The sequence below is a fragment of the Rhinopithecus bieti genome, unplaced genomic scaffold, assembly GCF_001698545.2.
Source record: "Rhinopithecus bieti isolate Rb0 unplaced genomic scaffold, ASM169854v2 scaffold_2554, whole genome shotgun sequence".
Taxonomy (NCBI): domain Eukaryota; kingdom Metazoa; phylum Chordata; class Mammalia; order Primates; family Cercopithecidae; genus Rhinopithecus; species Rhinopithecus bieti.
The window spans coordinates 2593627-2610025 of record NW_016804196.1 but is presented as its reverse complement, the minus strand read 5'-3'; the positions used below and the strand labels follow the sequence as shown (position 1 = coordinate 2610025).

The 16399-nt window shown below is 34.4% G+C and overlaps 1 protein-coding gene across 1 annotated transcript in view; it reads left to right on the top strand.

Annotated features, from left to right (window-relative positions):
* The window catches only part of PIGN (phosphatidylinositol glycan anchor biosynthesis class N), a 142642-nt gene that overhangs the window by 57899 nt on the left and 68344 nt on the right, over positions 1–16399 (top strand). Inside the window, exon 14 of the mRNA XM_017867141.1 lies at positions 15808–15886. Coding sequence (XP_017722630.1) covers positions 15808–15886 — 79 coding nt within the window. The remainder of the gene's footprint in view (positions 1–15807; positions 15887–16399) is intronic.

Below are 16399 nucleotides of genomic sequence, written 5' to 3'. Positions count from 1 at the left end.
AAACTTGATATTTTCAATAAAATTATTTAGTCAATAAAGGAAATTTTCCTCACAAATTTCTATGTAGAATGTTGTATTTCAAACATGTTGCTTTTTAAGTTAATACTTCAGTAGTTTATTCATATCTGTAACTGTGCATCGATTAAAGGGAAAATGAACAATAGATGGTAAAACCATCACTTTTCCTTGTGGGCAATCTGAATTTGGGCAGTCGTTAGGAAGATATATTAGTTTTCTAGGTAGTTTGCCATAACAAACTACCACAACCTACATGGCTTAGCATGACAGAAATATATTCTTTCACAGTTCTAGAGACTAAAGTCCAAAATTAAGGCTAGAAGTCCAAAATCAAGTATCACTGGAACCATGCTCCCTCCAAAGGCTCTAGAGAAGAATCTTCCCTTGCCTCTACCTAGCTTCTAGGGGCTGTAAGCAATCCTCGGTTTCCTTGGCTTGTAGCTTTATCATTCCACTCTCTATCTCTGTTATCAGTGATCTTCTTCCTTGTGTCTCTGTCTCCAGATCTCCCTCTCAAGGACGCCAGTCACTAGATTTAAGATTCACCCTAATTTAGTATTAATGTGCTTTAGCTTGATGATGTCTACAAAGACACTATTTCAAAATCAGGTCACATTCCCAGATACCAGAAGTTAGGATATTTTTGGGGGACACAATTTAACTCTCAACAGAAATTAATAGTTTACATTTGTCATCATTTCAGCCATTGCAGAGTAATTATCTTACAACGCTTCATTGATTCACTTAACCAATATTTATTTGTTTTCCTACTGTGTTCCAGGCACTATATTGGGTGTTGAAAAAGATAGACATAGTGCCTGCCCTTGTTGGACTCTAAGTCTAATGGGAACATATAGACAGTGTAGCAAATGATAACAGTGTGATAAGGGATAGCTCAATGTATTATAAGTGACTGTTTTTGTAAGAACAGTTGAGGAGCACCAAACCCACAGATGAGGGATGCAAATTTATAGGAAGTAGGGAAGTTAAACAAGACAACTTCAGTGAAGGCAGTGTTGGGAAGAGGACTTTTGATTTGCTGATACCTCAGAGAGCAGCTGAGATAGAGACGCAAGAAGTCTGCAGCTCATCACACTTCTGAGGTAATAACAGCCAATATACCAGCTTTCATTAACTGACACTAATTGCTATAGGCTGCAGTCGTCTAAGACAGCTAAGAACGTGGACTTAAGGTGGGAAAGTATGGCAGTGATGTGCTAGCAAGAGGCTCAGCTCTCTGAGAGAGGGAAAGACTCCCATTAATAGCCTTTGCCAATTTCATTGGTATAAATACGCTCACTATGATCAATTTCAAGCTACCAAGGATGATGCGACTAGAGAAAGGGAAGAGTTGTACACCATCTGCTCTTGGGAGCTGGTGTGCGCAGCACTCAGCACACCACTGAGGGAGGGAGACATCTTTGTATACTTATATTTTAATATTTTTTTATGATGACTCTTACATTAAAGCCAAATAGAAGAAATTTAATAGTTTTTTTTTTTGCCTAATATTTTTTGTGTTAAATATATTAAAGAAAATGTAGTTTAGCTAAGGGACAGTAGATGCAAATGCAAATGCAATATTAAAATATGATAGCCCTCTAGAAATAATGGGCTTATAGAATTTAATGAATATTTTAAACATTTTATTAAAATATTTTAATGACTCAAAACTCACTTTGGTAATGTGAAAACAAAGGAGAATTTTTTCCTCATATCAACCTAAATGAACTCTTCTACCTTTCTTTTCTTTTTGTCTTGTTCTCTGTGGCTGCATGTGAGTATCCAGCTGTGCCCTGAGCTAACACTGTTATCTATGCAGTGATTCTGGAGTTGGGTACTTTTTCCTCCTAATCTCTTATGGACCCCATCTGTTCAAAAGTTCCTTGTTTAAATGTAAAATACCTTCTGTGACCTAGTGGTTTTAATTATGTTACTAGCTCTGTGGTGTGATCATTTAGGAGTTTCTCTGGCATTCCTCCTGGCTGGCCTCTAGCCATTTCTTTGTTTATACTTTTTACCACAAGCACATCTCATCATCTCCAAAGATGATTTCTCTGAAAGCCCTCAGTTTGCCACACCAGTCACAAGTGTCTGAAAGGAGGGGAAGAAAATAATCAAATCTTTTCCCCAAGTTTGAAATTCAGGAATCTTATATATATATTTTGTAATGTCATGAGTAGTATAGTGATTTTTTGATGTATAGTTGTTTTATATATGATATTTTCAAATTTAGGAATAATTCCTGTGGGAATAATAAGATGTTTTTGACATTATAAAAGTGGGAATAAAAAATGTTTTAGAAGGTAAATATCCTAAATCAAGAGTTAGAAAATTTCATAGGGATTTTTTTTTAAGTTTGTTGGTATGTTTTCCATGTGTAGTTTCCCATGCATTTTCTTTTGGGAAAATAGCGCCATGTATTTTTAATTGCCATTTCCATCATCAGTCCTATCTTCTCCTTCCACTATTATGTATGTTTGTTAGGGCCTGGATAATTGGAGTAAGCAAAATGCCACAGAATATAGGTCCCAGCTACTTAGGAGGCTGATGTGGGAGGATCACTTGAGCCAAGGAGGTCAAGGCTCCAGTGAACCTCAATCACGCCACTGCATGATTCTGGGTCTGCATGAGTCTGGGTGAACAAGCAATACCTTGTCTCAAAAAAAAAAACCAAAAAACAACAACAATAAAAAACCCAGACTGTTGCAGTTATTCAAGCAAATGATGAGGTCTTGCACCATTACTTTCCTCATGACTGCCCTCCCACAGTTATTATGTACTTAGTGTATGCAAGGCACTGTTTTAAATAATGTATCAGTGTTCGCTCGCTTAATTCTTAAAACAGCCGGATATGGTGGGTACTGTTATTATAGATACTTTGGCTACAGTGGTTTGACTTAGGATTTTTCAACTTTATGATGGTGTGAAAGCTATACACATTCAATAGAAACCATACTTCAGCAACAGTATTCAGTAAATTACATGAGATATTCAGCACTTTATTATCAAACAGGCTTTGTGTTAGATAATTTTGTCAAACTGTAACCTGATGTAGATATTCTGAGTACATTTAAGATAGGCTAGGTTAAGCTATGATGTTCGGTAGGTTAGGTGTAAATGGACATTGACTTAAGATATTTTCAACTTATGATGGGTTTATTGGGATGTAGCCTCATCTCAAGTTGAGGAGCACCTGTATCTCATTTTCACATGAGGAAATTGAATCAGAAAGATACTTCCCCCAAATAACAGAATTAGTAAACATTGAAGCTGGGATGGAACCCAGGCTGTCTGGCACAGAATCTACCACTAACCAGAGTAAGATTTATCCTTCCCAGTGTCCTCCTTGAGACATACTGCTTTAGGATTGACAAGATAGGAATGGAAAGAAGTTAGGGATTTAAGGTATAATGGAAGTTGAATCATTAAGCGCTAGTCAATGGCCAGGTGTAAGGGAAAGGGGACGGATTGAAGTGTGAAACTTCCTGTTTTGGGAGATGTTGGACATACATTTTGATTTACTAAACTGCTGCTCATAGGAAGAGGGCCAAGTTCAGTTGTGGATCTGCTGAGTTTGAGCTGTCTGTAGAACAGCATCATGGTGTGACTGTATAGACAGTTGGAAATCTGAGTCTAAGGCTCAGGAGCAGGAATCAGGCTCTCAATATAGCTTTTGGAAATTATCCATACACTAGTATTAATTGATGCTGTGAGGCTGGGTGAAATCCCTCAGTCAAGGATACTAGAGACTGGAATACTGGGCAAGGACAGGGAGAAAGCTTAAGAAGTGCTAGTATTGTTTTTCCCTATTTTACATTTCATAAAATGGATTTTCAATGCATGATGAAATTGGGATGCAGAGACTTTAAAAAGTTCACATGAATCTTTTAAGGACATGTAAGCATTTCATTACAATGATTTTTATGTTCCTTGATCATAGTTTACACTAGTTCTTTTGTTCCAGCCTAATAAATCACTCAGCACCTATAATATAAAATGATATTTTCTGTGGTAAAATTTTAGAAAAATGACATAAACTTGTCAGTTTGCAAACACTATAGTGTTTACCATGAATTTGTGGCATCAATATTTAGTTTATCTGGGAGAATGTAGAAAAATGCATTGATCACTAGAAAGTATGATAAATTAATTGTTATTTAAATGTTATATATGTTGAAAGAATCTTAGGACAAACAGGTGAAGTCTTATGGGATTTTGTGATATATATCATAATATTTTGAAACTGCTGTTGTTTGTTAATAAAATGGAAATTGCATGGACAAAACAAATACAATGACTGACCCAGATATTCTTGTTTTCAGATTTTTTTCTCATGCTGTTTTAATTGTAAACTGTTATAAAATTGGGTTACTAAAACCCTTGGTGGGTTCTAGTAATCACCAACTAGTAAGTCATAAAACTTTTATAATTTTATTGTATTTCAGAATTGTTATTCAGATTTTCCAAATTATCCTTTGTGAGTTATGTATGATGTCATGAAAACATTGATTTTCATGTTTTTCATTCATATTTTAAAATATTTAAAGATAGTTTAGTTTTATAGCTTTATTTAACATCCCATTTTAAAGCAAGACTTAAAAAAGTATTTTTGTAATAGAATATATACCAAATACAACCATAGTATTTATCAAAGAAAAACAAATTCAAGTTAGAAATACTTTTTTCCATTTTTGAAATTAGCAAAAAAGATTTTTATATGATTATGTTGCTAAATGGACACAAATTGCTGTTGTAGTATACATGTATATAATCACTCTTTTGGAGAGTAAATTCCACTCTATCAAGAACCTTAAAGTATTTAAAATCTTTAACCAAGTAATTCCATCGTGTGATACAGAACTTCAGGAAGTGAATGTGAAAAACTATTTGTCCCAAGGTATTCATCCTAGGATTGCTTATAATCAAAAAGATGGAAAACCACATAATTGAACAATAATAACATGTCTACTAGATGGACTATGCAACTATTAAATGTTGTTTTCAGGTTCTGATATGTCTTAGAATAATGTTTTAATATAATCATCAACAAAATGCAGCTTACAAAGTTACACTTTTGGTATGATTACAACTACATTAAAAATTCGTGTGTGTGTGTGTGTACATAATATATATAATAATGTAATATATATAATAATAATATAGATATATAAAGGAAATTTAACCAAAAATGCTAACATTAGTAAGATATGTGTTCTGGCAGTGATTTTTATTTTTTACTCGTTCTTTTTTGTATTTATTAAAAATAATTACATGTTTTTTGATGAGAAAATATTTTATAAGAGAAGTATTTCTGTAGTTTATAGTTTTCTGAAATAGGTTTACATAAAGGCGCATAAAGAGACATAAAGATTTTAGCAAAGAAAATAGGCAAAATGCAAAATAAATTTTGCCTGTTTTCCCATGCACACACATTGAAAGGAAACACAACAAAAATTTAAAAGCATGTTGGAGAAAGCCCTAAGGCATATGATGTCTGGTATTTGAAGAAGTGCAGGAAAGAGCAAAAGAGGAATGGGCAGGGACCGTATATCTCCTCATAGGCAGGTTTAGCATTTGTACTTTGTCCTCAAAGTAGTGGATTTTAAGGCATGGTTAGATTTGCATTTTACACATATCATTCACGGGTACCTGTGAGTTGTGGGAAGCAGGTTTTCCTCCACTTTATAGATAAAAAACCTGAAACTCCCAAGTCCTTCATTACCTTGCTAGTGAGATTTACAGCTAAAACTTGAATCTGGACAGTCTCTCTTCTAATCTGGTATCTTTTTTTGCCATTCCTTCTGCCTCAAATGCTATGTAATTTAGTATCTTTATGTTTTTAAAGGGAATGCCCTCAGATCTTTTGGTAAATTAGTAAATTTAGTGAAATTGGTAAGTATTCTTTTAAGCAGATTTAGATCACATGTATAGTTCAGTAATATAGTAAATAATGGTATTTGTGTGGAATGCTTGGTCTACTAATGTTGCTATGGTTTATTTAATCATTTTTCTCAAAGTCTGATCTTACCGGCAGCTCATTATATAGACATAGTAAGTTTTTATTCTTAAGAAGTTATTCCATTTCTGAATAAAGAGTTGTCAGGGAGGTAAGCCAACAAGTTTCATGTCATCACACCTTTGTGAAAATTTGAGTGTTTCAGTCTCTCTATATGATGCTTCCTTCATGCATTAAGGTTCATAATTAGTTCATAAAAATAGAATTTTAAGAAATCTTTTCTATACAGTTTTATCTCACTTTTTTTTCATTTTTATAGTCGCAAAAGATATAATGAGCTATAACATGCAACAGAATTAGTGGATCTCCTTTTTCTGTGGCCTAAGTTTCCCATTGTCTGCATTCAAATATCCTTTCCTATCTGAAATCTCACTATGCCAATGAATTTTCCTCACATATTAGATGCCCCTTACTATTCAAACTCTCCCTTAATATCTAAAATTCAAAAACTGAATAGATTTGGATAATACCATATTTTCTTGTTAAACTAACTTGCTCTCAGACTCTCATTATATTAATTCAAAAGCTGAAATGAATTGGATATTCATGGTACAACTGCTTTCTAATATCTTTCAGTTTCCTCACTCTTATTTTCATCCTGATTTTAGGAAGTCCATTTGGTCTATGGAATAAATGATGATATTCTTTGAAAGTTCTTATCAGCAAATTAATATCATGATAGGGTTTTCCAGCCATTTAGTTCTTAACGTGCCTTCTTTTTCACTCGACGTGCTTTGTTTTTTCTCATCAGTAGAACAGTGTCCCTCCTTTTTATGTTTTTATTATCCTCATTTTCCACCATCTTGTAGGCATTTAAGTGCAGATTTGATCACTTATGTGACTTTTCAGCAATTATTAAGGCTTTAAGGATTTTTTTCTATTATAGTCTTTAATTTTTTTAAATTTCATTTTTAGAAAGAGAGTCTCACTCTGTTGCCCAGGCTGCAGTATAGTGGCCCAGTCATGGCTCACTGGAGCCTTAGCTGTCCTCCTGCCTCAGCCTCCTGCGTAGATAGGACTACAGGTGAGCAACATCATGCTTGGCTAATGTTGCCAAGACTAGTCTTGAGCTCTTGACCTCAAGCAATCCTCCTGTCACGGCCTCCCAAAGTACTAAGTGCCTGAGTCACTGCACCCAGCCTCTGTTATGGTCATTTATGTTAATCAAAAATTTACATTCCATTGCTGGCTTATTCTTTATAAGGGCATGAGAGTTAATTAACATTGCAAATATCCCAGAGACTTTATAGATGAATAATTTATCTTTATTATACTATATTGTATCTAAAACTTGTATTATTTTGGGAAAAGAAGAAAGATAGGTCTAGAGGGAACTGGAAAGAATCTAAACTCTTTGGTGTCAATGTTTAAACTTCTTTCTTGAAAAGAAAGCCTGTTCTCTGAACAAAGATTCTTGTACCAAGTAAATCAATTTACTTTTCACGAGTAAGAATAACTAATCAGGGTCTTTTTTATTAGCATCTGAGAACATATTTTCATTCCAGAAGTCTTCTCTTCACCATATTAAATTATGTAGTTTCTTCAGCCTTCCCTTAGGGAAAGTTAATTTTCAACCTTGTATTTGATCTTGCTGCTATTCTGAATCCACTCCAGATGTCCTTGTCACTGTTTGTGCTATCAACCTAGAAGCAAGGAAGTGCTAGGCATATGCATTCATTAAGAGGGAACTGATAAAAATGTGCTGTTGGATTCTGAATATTATAAAGGAAGTATTAATCAAAATAAAAATAATATAAGGAAGTTAAGTAGAAATTTATCTTATATGAATAATCTAGGAATTTTAGTTTGAAAAGTTTCTTTGTAAAATTGATACATTATGTACATGTTTTAGGGGTACATGATACATTCATATAATCAAATCAGGGAAATTTGGATGTCCATTACCTTAAATAGTTATCTTTTCTGTACACCAGGAACTTTTTAATTATTCTTTTTCAGCTATTTTGAAATGTGTAATAGATTAATGTTAACCATAGTCATCCTACTGCTCTATTGAACACCAGGTCTTATTTCTTCTATCAAACTCTATTATTTATACCCATTAATCCACCCTCTTCATTGCCTTCTCCCCTCCACTCTTCTAGCCTCTGGTAACCACCAGTCTACTCTCTACTCCTTGTGTACTACTGGTGGGAATGTAAATTAGTACAACCACCATGGAAGACAGTATGGAGGTTCCTCAAAAAACTAAATATAGATCTACCATATGATCTAACAATTCCACTACTAGGTATATATATCTAAAAGAAAGAAAATCAATATATTGAAGAGATAATCTGCACTTCCATGTTTATTGCAGTACTACTCACAGTAGCTAAAATATGGAATCTAAGTGCCCATCAGTGGATTAAGGGATAAAGAAAATATGGTATGTATACATGATGCAGTATTATTCATTCATAAAAAAAGAATGAAATCCTGTCATTAGCAGCAACATGGGTGGAACTGGAGATCATTATGTTAAGTGAAATAAGAGCAACACAGAAAGACAAATTTTACATGTTCTCACTCATATGTGGGAGCTAAAAAAAATAGATAGGAAATGTTCTTACCATCCATTCAGATAAATAGAATTCCCTGCAAAAGGTTTTGCCCTTCAGAAGTAGAAACTTTTCTGTATCATGGAATAAATAATTTATGTGTTAATTCATGTATAACAATACAATATTCAATATTTATTGAATAACATTCAATAAATTATCAGCTTTTAGTGATAAAAATGTGTAAAGTGCTTGGATTTATTGCCTGAATAAGGTTTAGAATGGGAATTTTTTACTTCTGTGGTTTGATGGGTGAATTCTGAGGTCTGGGCACAGGAAGTGTGGTGCCAACTCTCTATGTGACTTACTAGAACAACTTTTCCTAAGACTAAAATGACACTGCTGGCTGCTGTTGTAGCCTTTTCTTCTTCAGAAATATCCTTGGCTTTCTATTGTGCCTTGCATGTCTCAGCATTACCTTAGCCTTTGCATTCTAGTGTGTCATTGGCAAATGCCCTTGCCAATGCCCTAACCCTACCTTAAGACTTTTGCCTTAAAGTCAGTGCCTTGACTTATATTAGTATAATGACAACAGCATTGTTTGTATTTGTGTGTTATGTCTTTTCTTATATCCTTTCACATTTAACATTTTGATGTTCTAATATTTAAGGTATGTCTTCCGTAAGTAGCCCATAATTGACTTTGTTGTTCTTGTTTTTTTAATCCAGTATTCTACTTTTTTTCTTTTAGTTAGTGTTTTCTGACCATTTATACTTACTATAATAACTGACATATTTGGGTTTGTTTTCCATTTATCTCATCTGTTTTATGTTCCTTTTTCTGTTTTATTTTGTTTTCTGCAGATTAATTAACTATTTTAAATTATTTTAATTTTCCAGCCCTCCCCTGCCCACATATTGGCTTGTTATTTATACATCCTTTTAATGGTTATGTTAAAGATTATAACAAGCATTTTGGGCTCATTGTTAGTTTAATATAAATTAAATTAATGTAAATTAGTACTCTGCCCCTTCCCAGTCATTGCTAGGACTTTAGAATACTTTAAATAACTTTCTTTCATACCTTTGACGTTATTGTTATTATATATTTCAGTTATAAGTATATTACTACATTTCAACTTATTATTGCCTTGTATTATCAACATTTATTTAGATTTACTCATATATTCACTGTGCCTTTTGCTCTTCATTCCTTTCCACATTTCTGTATTTCTTATCTGTGATATGACATTTCTTTTCAAGGGCATTTGCCAATGAAAGGTATTTTTCTGTTGTTATTTGTCTAAAGATTCATTATTTTACCTTTACTTTTGAAACATCTTTTCAAGTGGAATTCTAGATTGTCAGTTATTTTCTTTCAGCAACTTAAGGATGTCATTCCATCATTCCTGTTCAGTGACCAACTGTTTTATTGTCATTTGTTTGAAGGCAATTTGTCCCCTTCCCCCAGCTGCTTTTAAGATTTTCTCTTTGACTGGTTTTCAGCAGTGTTTACTGCCCTGCCCATATACAAGGTTTTCTTTGTAGTTATTTTGCTTCGAGTTTGTAGATGTTCTTAAATCTGTGGATTAGTATCTTTCATTAGTTTTGTAAAATTCTTGGCCTTTATCTTATCAGATATTGCTTCTGCCATATTCCATCTCTCCCTCTCTGGGATTCCAATTATATTCATATTAGACCTGTTTCATCATGACTTGCATTCTATTTGTATAATCTTTTTAGTTTTCTTCTGTCTTTTTGCTCTTCAAGCTTCAGGCAAGATATTTTCTTTTCTTTTTTTTGTTTTTGAGATAGAGTCTCACTTTGTTGCCCAGGCTGGAGTGCAGTGGCACGATCTTGTCTCACTGCAACCTGTGCCTCTCAGGTTCAAGCGATTCTCCTGCCTCAACCTCCTGAGTAGCTGGGTTTAAAGGCATGCACCACCACAGCCGGCTAATTTTTATACTTTTGGTAGAAACTGGGTTTCACCATGTTGGCCAAGCTGGTCTCAAACTGCTGATCTCAAGTGATCCACCCACCTTGGCTTCCCAAAGTGTTGGGATTACAGGTGTCAGCTACCGCGCCCAGCCCAGGCAAGATATTTTCTACTGATTCTGTCATCAGTTACACCAGATTTCTCTTCTGCTGTGTCTAGATTGCTGTTATTGAGTTCTTAATTTCAGTTGTTACATGTTTTTAAATTCTAGAACTTCCATTTTGATTATAAAAAAAATAGATTCTATTCTTTGGTACAATTTTCTGTCTTGTCTTCTTGACATAGTAACCATAATTATTTTAGCATCTGTACCTGATAATGCCAATAACTAAATCATTTGTGACTTTGTTTCTATTCTTTTTTTTTCAGTTGGTCTTGTTTATTAAGTCTGGTAGTTTTCAGTTGGTCTTGTTTAGTAAGTCTGGTAGTTTTAAAGATATAATGTATCTTTATATATTAAAAGTTTTAGAATCTCTGGATTATTTCATTTTTCTCCAGAGAGGTTTTACCTTATCCTCTGATGGCCAGAAAGAGTAGTGGCTGACTCAAGGCTGTGCTGCAATTTTAAGCCTCCTTTGATCTCTGGTTTATCTCTGTTCTTAGAGTGTAGTATCTCAGGGATCCCCATACAGACCTTGTATTATCTAGAACCTTTCTTCTCTGGTGGTCACTGAATACCAATTTTTGTCTCTTGTATGTCTTCAGACTACCAAAACTTCTGTCTGCTTTTCAGGAGCATTCTTCTTAGCTTCTTGTCCTCTTGTTCTACATAAATGAGTGTCAGATTTACCTTTTTTTCACCTCTTTTCTCACCAAGACTTGGCCTTTCTTTCTTTACCTGAGTTCTCCAAATAATATAGTATAACATAGTATTTCTTTCTTATAAAAGCTCTTTCTCTCACTCTTCTAAAGATTTCACCTCAGAATAGGTGTTAGTTTAAAATTCCAGATGCACTTTTAAAATGTCTTTTTTTAAAAATCCACAATGAAAATGTATATTATTTTCTTATTTTCTTCCTTTTAGGTCCTCAAGTTCTGGCTGCATTGGCAGCCAAAACTTTATTTTTTATCTCTCCAGTCCTCCAAGATTGCCAAAGACTCTTGGATTCTCTACTTCCTGGTAGCAGCTATATCCCCAAATTCTCAGCTTTTTGCTTTGTGCCAAGAATAAGAATGGTAGATTCCCTCAGAGTTACAGTTTGGAGAATTCTGGATTACTTCCCTGTGGTTTCCTTCTCTCTAGGATCTTCGCCTTTCATTACTTGATTGTTTTGGTACCTTCAAATTTATTTTATTGGGCTTTCTAGTTGTTCTTGGTGGGAGCATTGCTATGCCCAAAGCTTCTCTGGCATAACCAGAGGCTATGGTTAAATCTTAGTGTTTTAGTCATTTTATTTTAAAGTGTTAATGAACAAGTAATGCATGAACACAATAAAATTTATACAAACAATAATGAAAAGTCACTTTTCCTCCTGAGTTCCAGTCTTACAGTCTTTTCCTTTGGAGGCAAAATTGCAGTTTATTATGTATCTATATATATCATGTATACATATGGACAAGAATACAATCTAAATAATATCCAATAATATCCAAAAGAAAGGAAATCTATATACTGAAAAGATAATCTGCGCTTCCATGTTTATTGCAGTACTACTTACAGTAGCTAAAATATGGAATCAATCCAAGTGCCCATCAGTGGATTAAGGGATAAAGAAAATATGGTATATACATATGATGCAGTATTATTCATTCATAAAAAAAGAATGAAATCCTGTCATTTGCAGCAACATGGGAGGAACTGGAGATCATTATGTTAAGTGAAATAAGAGCAACACAGAAGACAAATTTTACATGTTATCACTCATATGTGGGAGCTAAAAAAAATAGCTTTGATGAAGTAGATAAGAATTGATAGAATAGAATTGATGAAGTAGATAAGAATACAAAAGTATACATGATATATGTATATCCTTCTTGTTATATTTCAAGTTTTATTTATAAAATATTTCAAGTATGCTGAAAAGAATAGAGACTATAATAAAAATTTTTGTACCCACAACTCAGGTTTAAGAAAATGCTAACATTTTACCATATTTAGATTCTTTTTTTTGGGGGGGGGAATAAAATGATGTAATACACTCGAATCCCTATTTTAAAAATCTATTTTATTTAACAATTCTTTTTTCTATTTAGTTTGGTTTTCAGGATTTATCCATGTTTATATGTGTAGATCTCCCTTGTTCATTTTAGTTCATATATGGCATTCTTTTAATTACTCCCCTGCCAACCCCCATTTATTTTGTTGTTATTTGGTTTTGCTTACATAAATCTGAATGTATTGTACTCTATATTCTAGATTTTATATTTCTTACAAAACCTCTTTATATTTAAAGTATGTGGTACCAAGAAAATTTACTTTATATCCCCTCTCAATTTTTAGTTTTCTTCTGTCTTTTTGCTCTTCAAGCTTCAGGCAAGATATTTTCTTTTCTTTTTTTTTGTTTTTGAGACAGAGTCTCACTTTGTTGCCCAGGCTGGAGTGCAGTGGCACGATCTTGTCTCACTGCAACCTGTGCCTCTCAGGTTCAAGCGATTCTCCTGCCTCAACCTCCTGAGTAGCTGGGTTTAAAGGCATGCACCACCACAGCCGGCTAATTTTTATACTTTTGGTAGAAACTGGGTTTCACCATGTTGGCCGGGCTAAACACAAAACTTATATTTGGGGACAAGTGTATGAGAGTTTTTAATGTAATGGTGATACAGTGAGGGTTGTGTAAAACATTTTGGTGAATTCCAGATGTATTGCAAATCTTTGATATGTCTACCTTTGGCATGTCCCAAGGTTTATAAATAGTGCATTTAGGAAAAATTATAAATTACCCTGACTCCTGTTTCTTTACCTTAGTACTTCCAATATAATATAACATAGCATAATATGTAATGTAAATATTTCTCCTTTTTTTTCTCTCATTCTTCATAAGACTTCACTTAACAGAATGTCTGTTAAATTAGCTTAAGTAATTTAGCTTCAAACAAGCTTTTTTTCTTTCTTTTTATTTAAAATTTTAGGTACCTTACAAATGGCAATGTATGTTAGTCTCTTATTTTTCTTCCTTTTTTAGGTCTGCAATATTTTGATAGCATTGTAATCAAGATTTATCGATTCATTTTATGTGCTTTAGCACTTTGCTAAGTATTATTGTGGATATTAATGGAATATAGGACATTATCTTGGCCCACATGGAGGTTAAAATTTAATTGAAGAGAAATAAACTGATCATTAGACCACTAACTGAAGTGCTAATGATGTGAAGTGAGATCTGGAGTGGACCATAAAGGATGGTGAATATTTGATTTTGGAAAGCAAAGAGGGGAAGATCTTTACGATTCCAGATAGGTGAAGCTTGAAGAGTTTCACCATTATGCAGCTGAGGGTACACATTTGCGATAATGGGAAATTAAGTGAAGTAGCAGCAGAGGGTCATCAGTAGTCCAGGAAGATTAGAATTGATGAAGCAGACCGTGAGATGCCCATATCAATTGTAAGTGAGAGGATGCAATCAGTATTTTAGGAAGCTGAGTGGATCAGAGCAAGAGGAAGGAGGTCAACTAGAAAGCTTTTATGGAAATTTGGGAAACTCAACTTAGATATAGCCTTCCAAAAAATGCCTGTGCACTTTGGCACAGTAATTGCTATACTAAGGCTTCTGGGAAAACACTTCAAGATGTATGGTGTCTGAAGGGACAGAGAACTGGATCAAAGCAACATTTTAAAGTAACTTGGTTTTTTTTTCATGTGTTTTTGCCTCCTGGCACCTTTTCCCTCCAAATCCCAGTGAGTCCAGTGGTGGGGAATTTTTCTGCAGTCTGCAACATGAGAATCTAGTGTGGTTGGGTTCCCATAAGTTGGAATATCTGGGAGCTCTTAGAGTAGGCACAGATCCTTTTTTTTATTTTTTGTAGAAATGAGGTCTTGCTTTGTTGCCCAAGCTGGTCTTGAACGCCTGACCTCTAGTGATCCTCCTACCTCAGTCCCCCAAAGTGCTGGGACTACAAGCATGAGCCACTGTCCCAAGCCAAAGCACAGATGCTTAATCAGAGTATCCTATAGAACTCTGAGGGAGTTCATAGATAAGCTTCTGGGTGAATTTTCTGAAATTATATTTTAAATTTTGGATTATGTACATTTTCTAGACAAGAGTTTCAGATTCTGAAAGAAGTCTCTGACCTTCCCCCTCCCAAATTAATAATTACTGCTTAAAAGATTTACTTTGTACAAGTCTCAGTCCTATCTCTTCAGAGACTACTTGAGCCAAGTAGAAAGAAGATAAGTGATTATATTATGTTGACCCGTGTACAATTGCCAATATTTAATTTAGTAGTTTTTGGCCTATAAAACATCAATGTCATGTGATCCAACCTAATATAGCCTTAAATAACTTTGCATGCATTTTAAAAATGTAAAGGCATTCATTTTAGACATGTAGGTTTTAGTTAAGCAGCATATATTCAAATTTGAATTTAAATGTATCGATTTATTTCATTAAGGCAATTAAATTCTGGTTATATTTCCTCAATTTCTACATTCCATAAACTTAATGACTTTTGTTTTATGTAGTTTTGGGTTATGCAGTATTTTTTAGGAGTATTTCTCTTGTGTATTTAACGCTTCTGCTGTGGTAAAACAGGACAGGGAAATGGTGGAAAGAGAAATGAAAGAGGAACGAAGAAGGTATATGATATAGTATAAAAATAGCAAATGGGTTCAAATTATTCATTAACTTCCAATGATGGTTAGGTTCTGCCTGGAGCTCTTTGATAATGAGAATTCTCAGGCCCTGTTTGGCTCAGGGATAAAAAGTACATTGATGGATCTGTCCTCAATCATGTGAAGTCTGTCGTGAGCACAGGACAACTGAGTGGCAGAGCTCATACCATACATTTGGTGTTCTGTTAATTACTTCCATTTAATCAGAATTTCTTTGTTAGCCAGAGTATTACATTTCTTCAGAATGATGGATTATTTGACTTTCATAAATGTAATTTGGCATTTGAAACTTTGAGTCAAGAAAACCAAATTTAACTATAAACTATTTCTGGAAGACTTCAGAGAACCAACAGCAGTACAATTCGGGTTTTTTTCTTTGATTTTTGTTTTGTTTTGTTTGTTGTTTTGTAATTTTCACTGTCTTTTTTAATTAAGGGAAAGAAAAGAAATATCTACTTGGAATGAGGAAACCCTTTAAACCTATTCTTTTTTTTTTTTTTTTATAGACTGCTTTCTGATTCCAAACAGTTCAACATTTTAAGAAAAGCAAGATCTTATATAAAGCACAGAAAGTTTGACGAAGTGGTAAGTATACTGGCCTTATAGACATAAATAGCTGATTATCATTTTGGGGATGGGGAGGAGAAAAATATGGCAATGGAGAGCAAAGTAGACAGGCCAGGGAGCTTTCTTGAGCCCTCAAGGAAGGATTGTATTTCCTGAGTAGCTGCTTTAGCAATGGACATATCTCTCTTATTTCAGCTAATATTATGGGTAAAAAAAAATTTTTTTTGAGACAGAGTCACTGTCGCCCAGGCTGGAGTGCAGTGGCGCAGTCTCGGCTCACTGCAAGCTCCGCCTCCCAGGTTCAAGCAATCCTCCTGCCTCAGCCTCCTGAGTAGCTGGGATTACAGGCATGTGCTACGACGCCCAGCTAGTTTTTGTATATTTAGTAGAGACGGAGTTTTGTCATGTTGGCCAGGCTGGTCTCAAACTTCTGACATCAGGTGATCCATCTGCCTTGGCTTCCCAAAGTGCTGGGATTACAGACGTGAGCCACCACACCCAGCCCACATTTTTTAAGGTTAGCATTAGAAA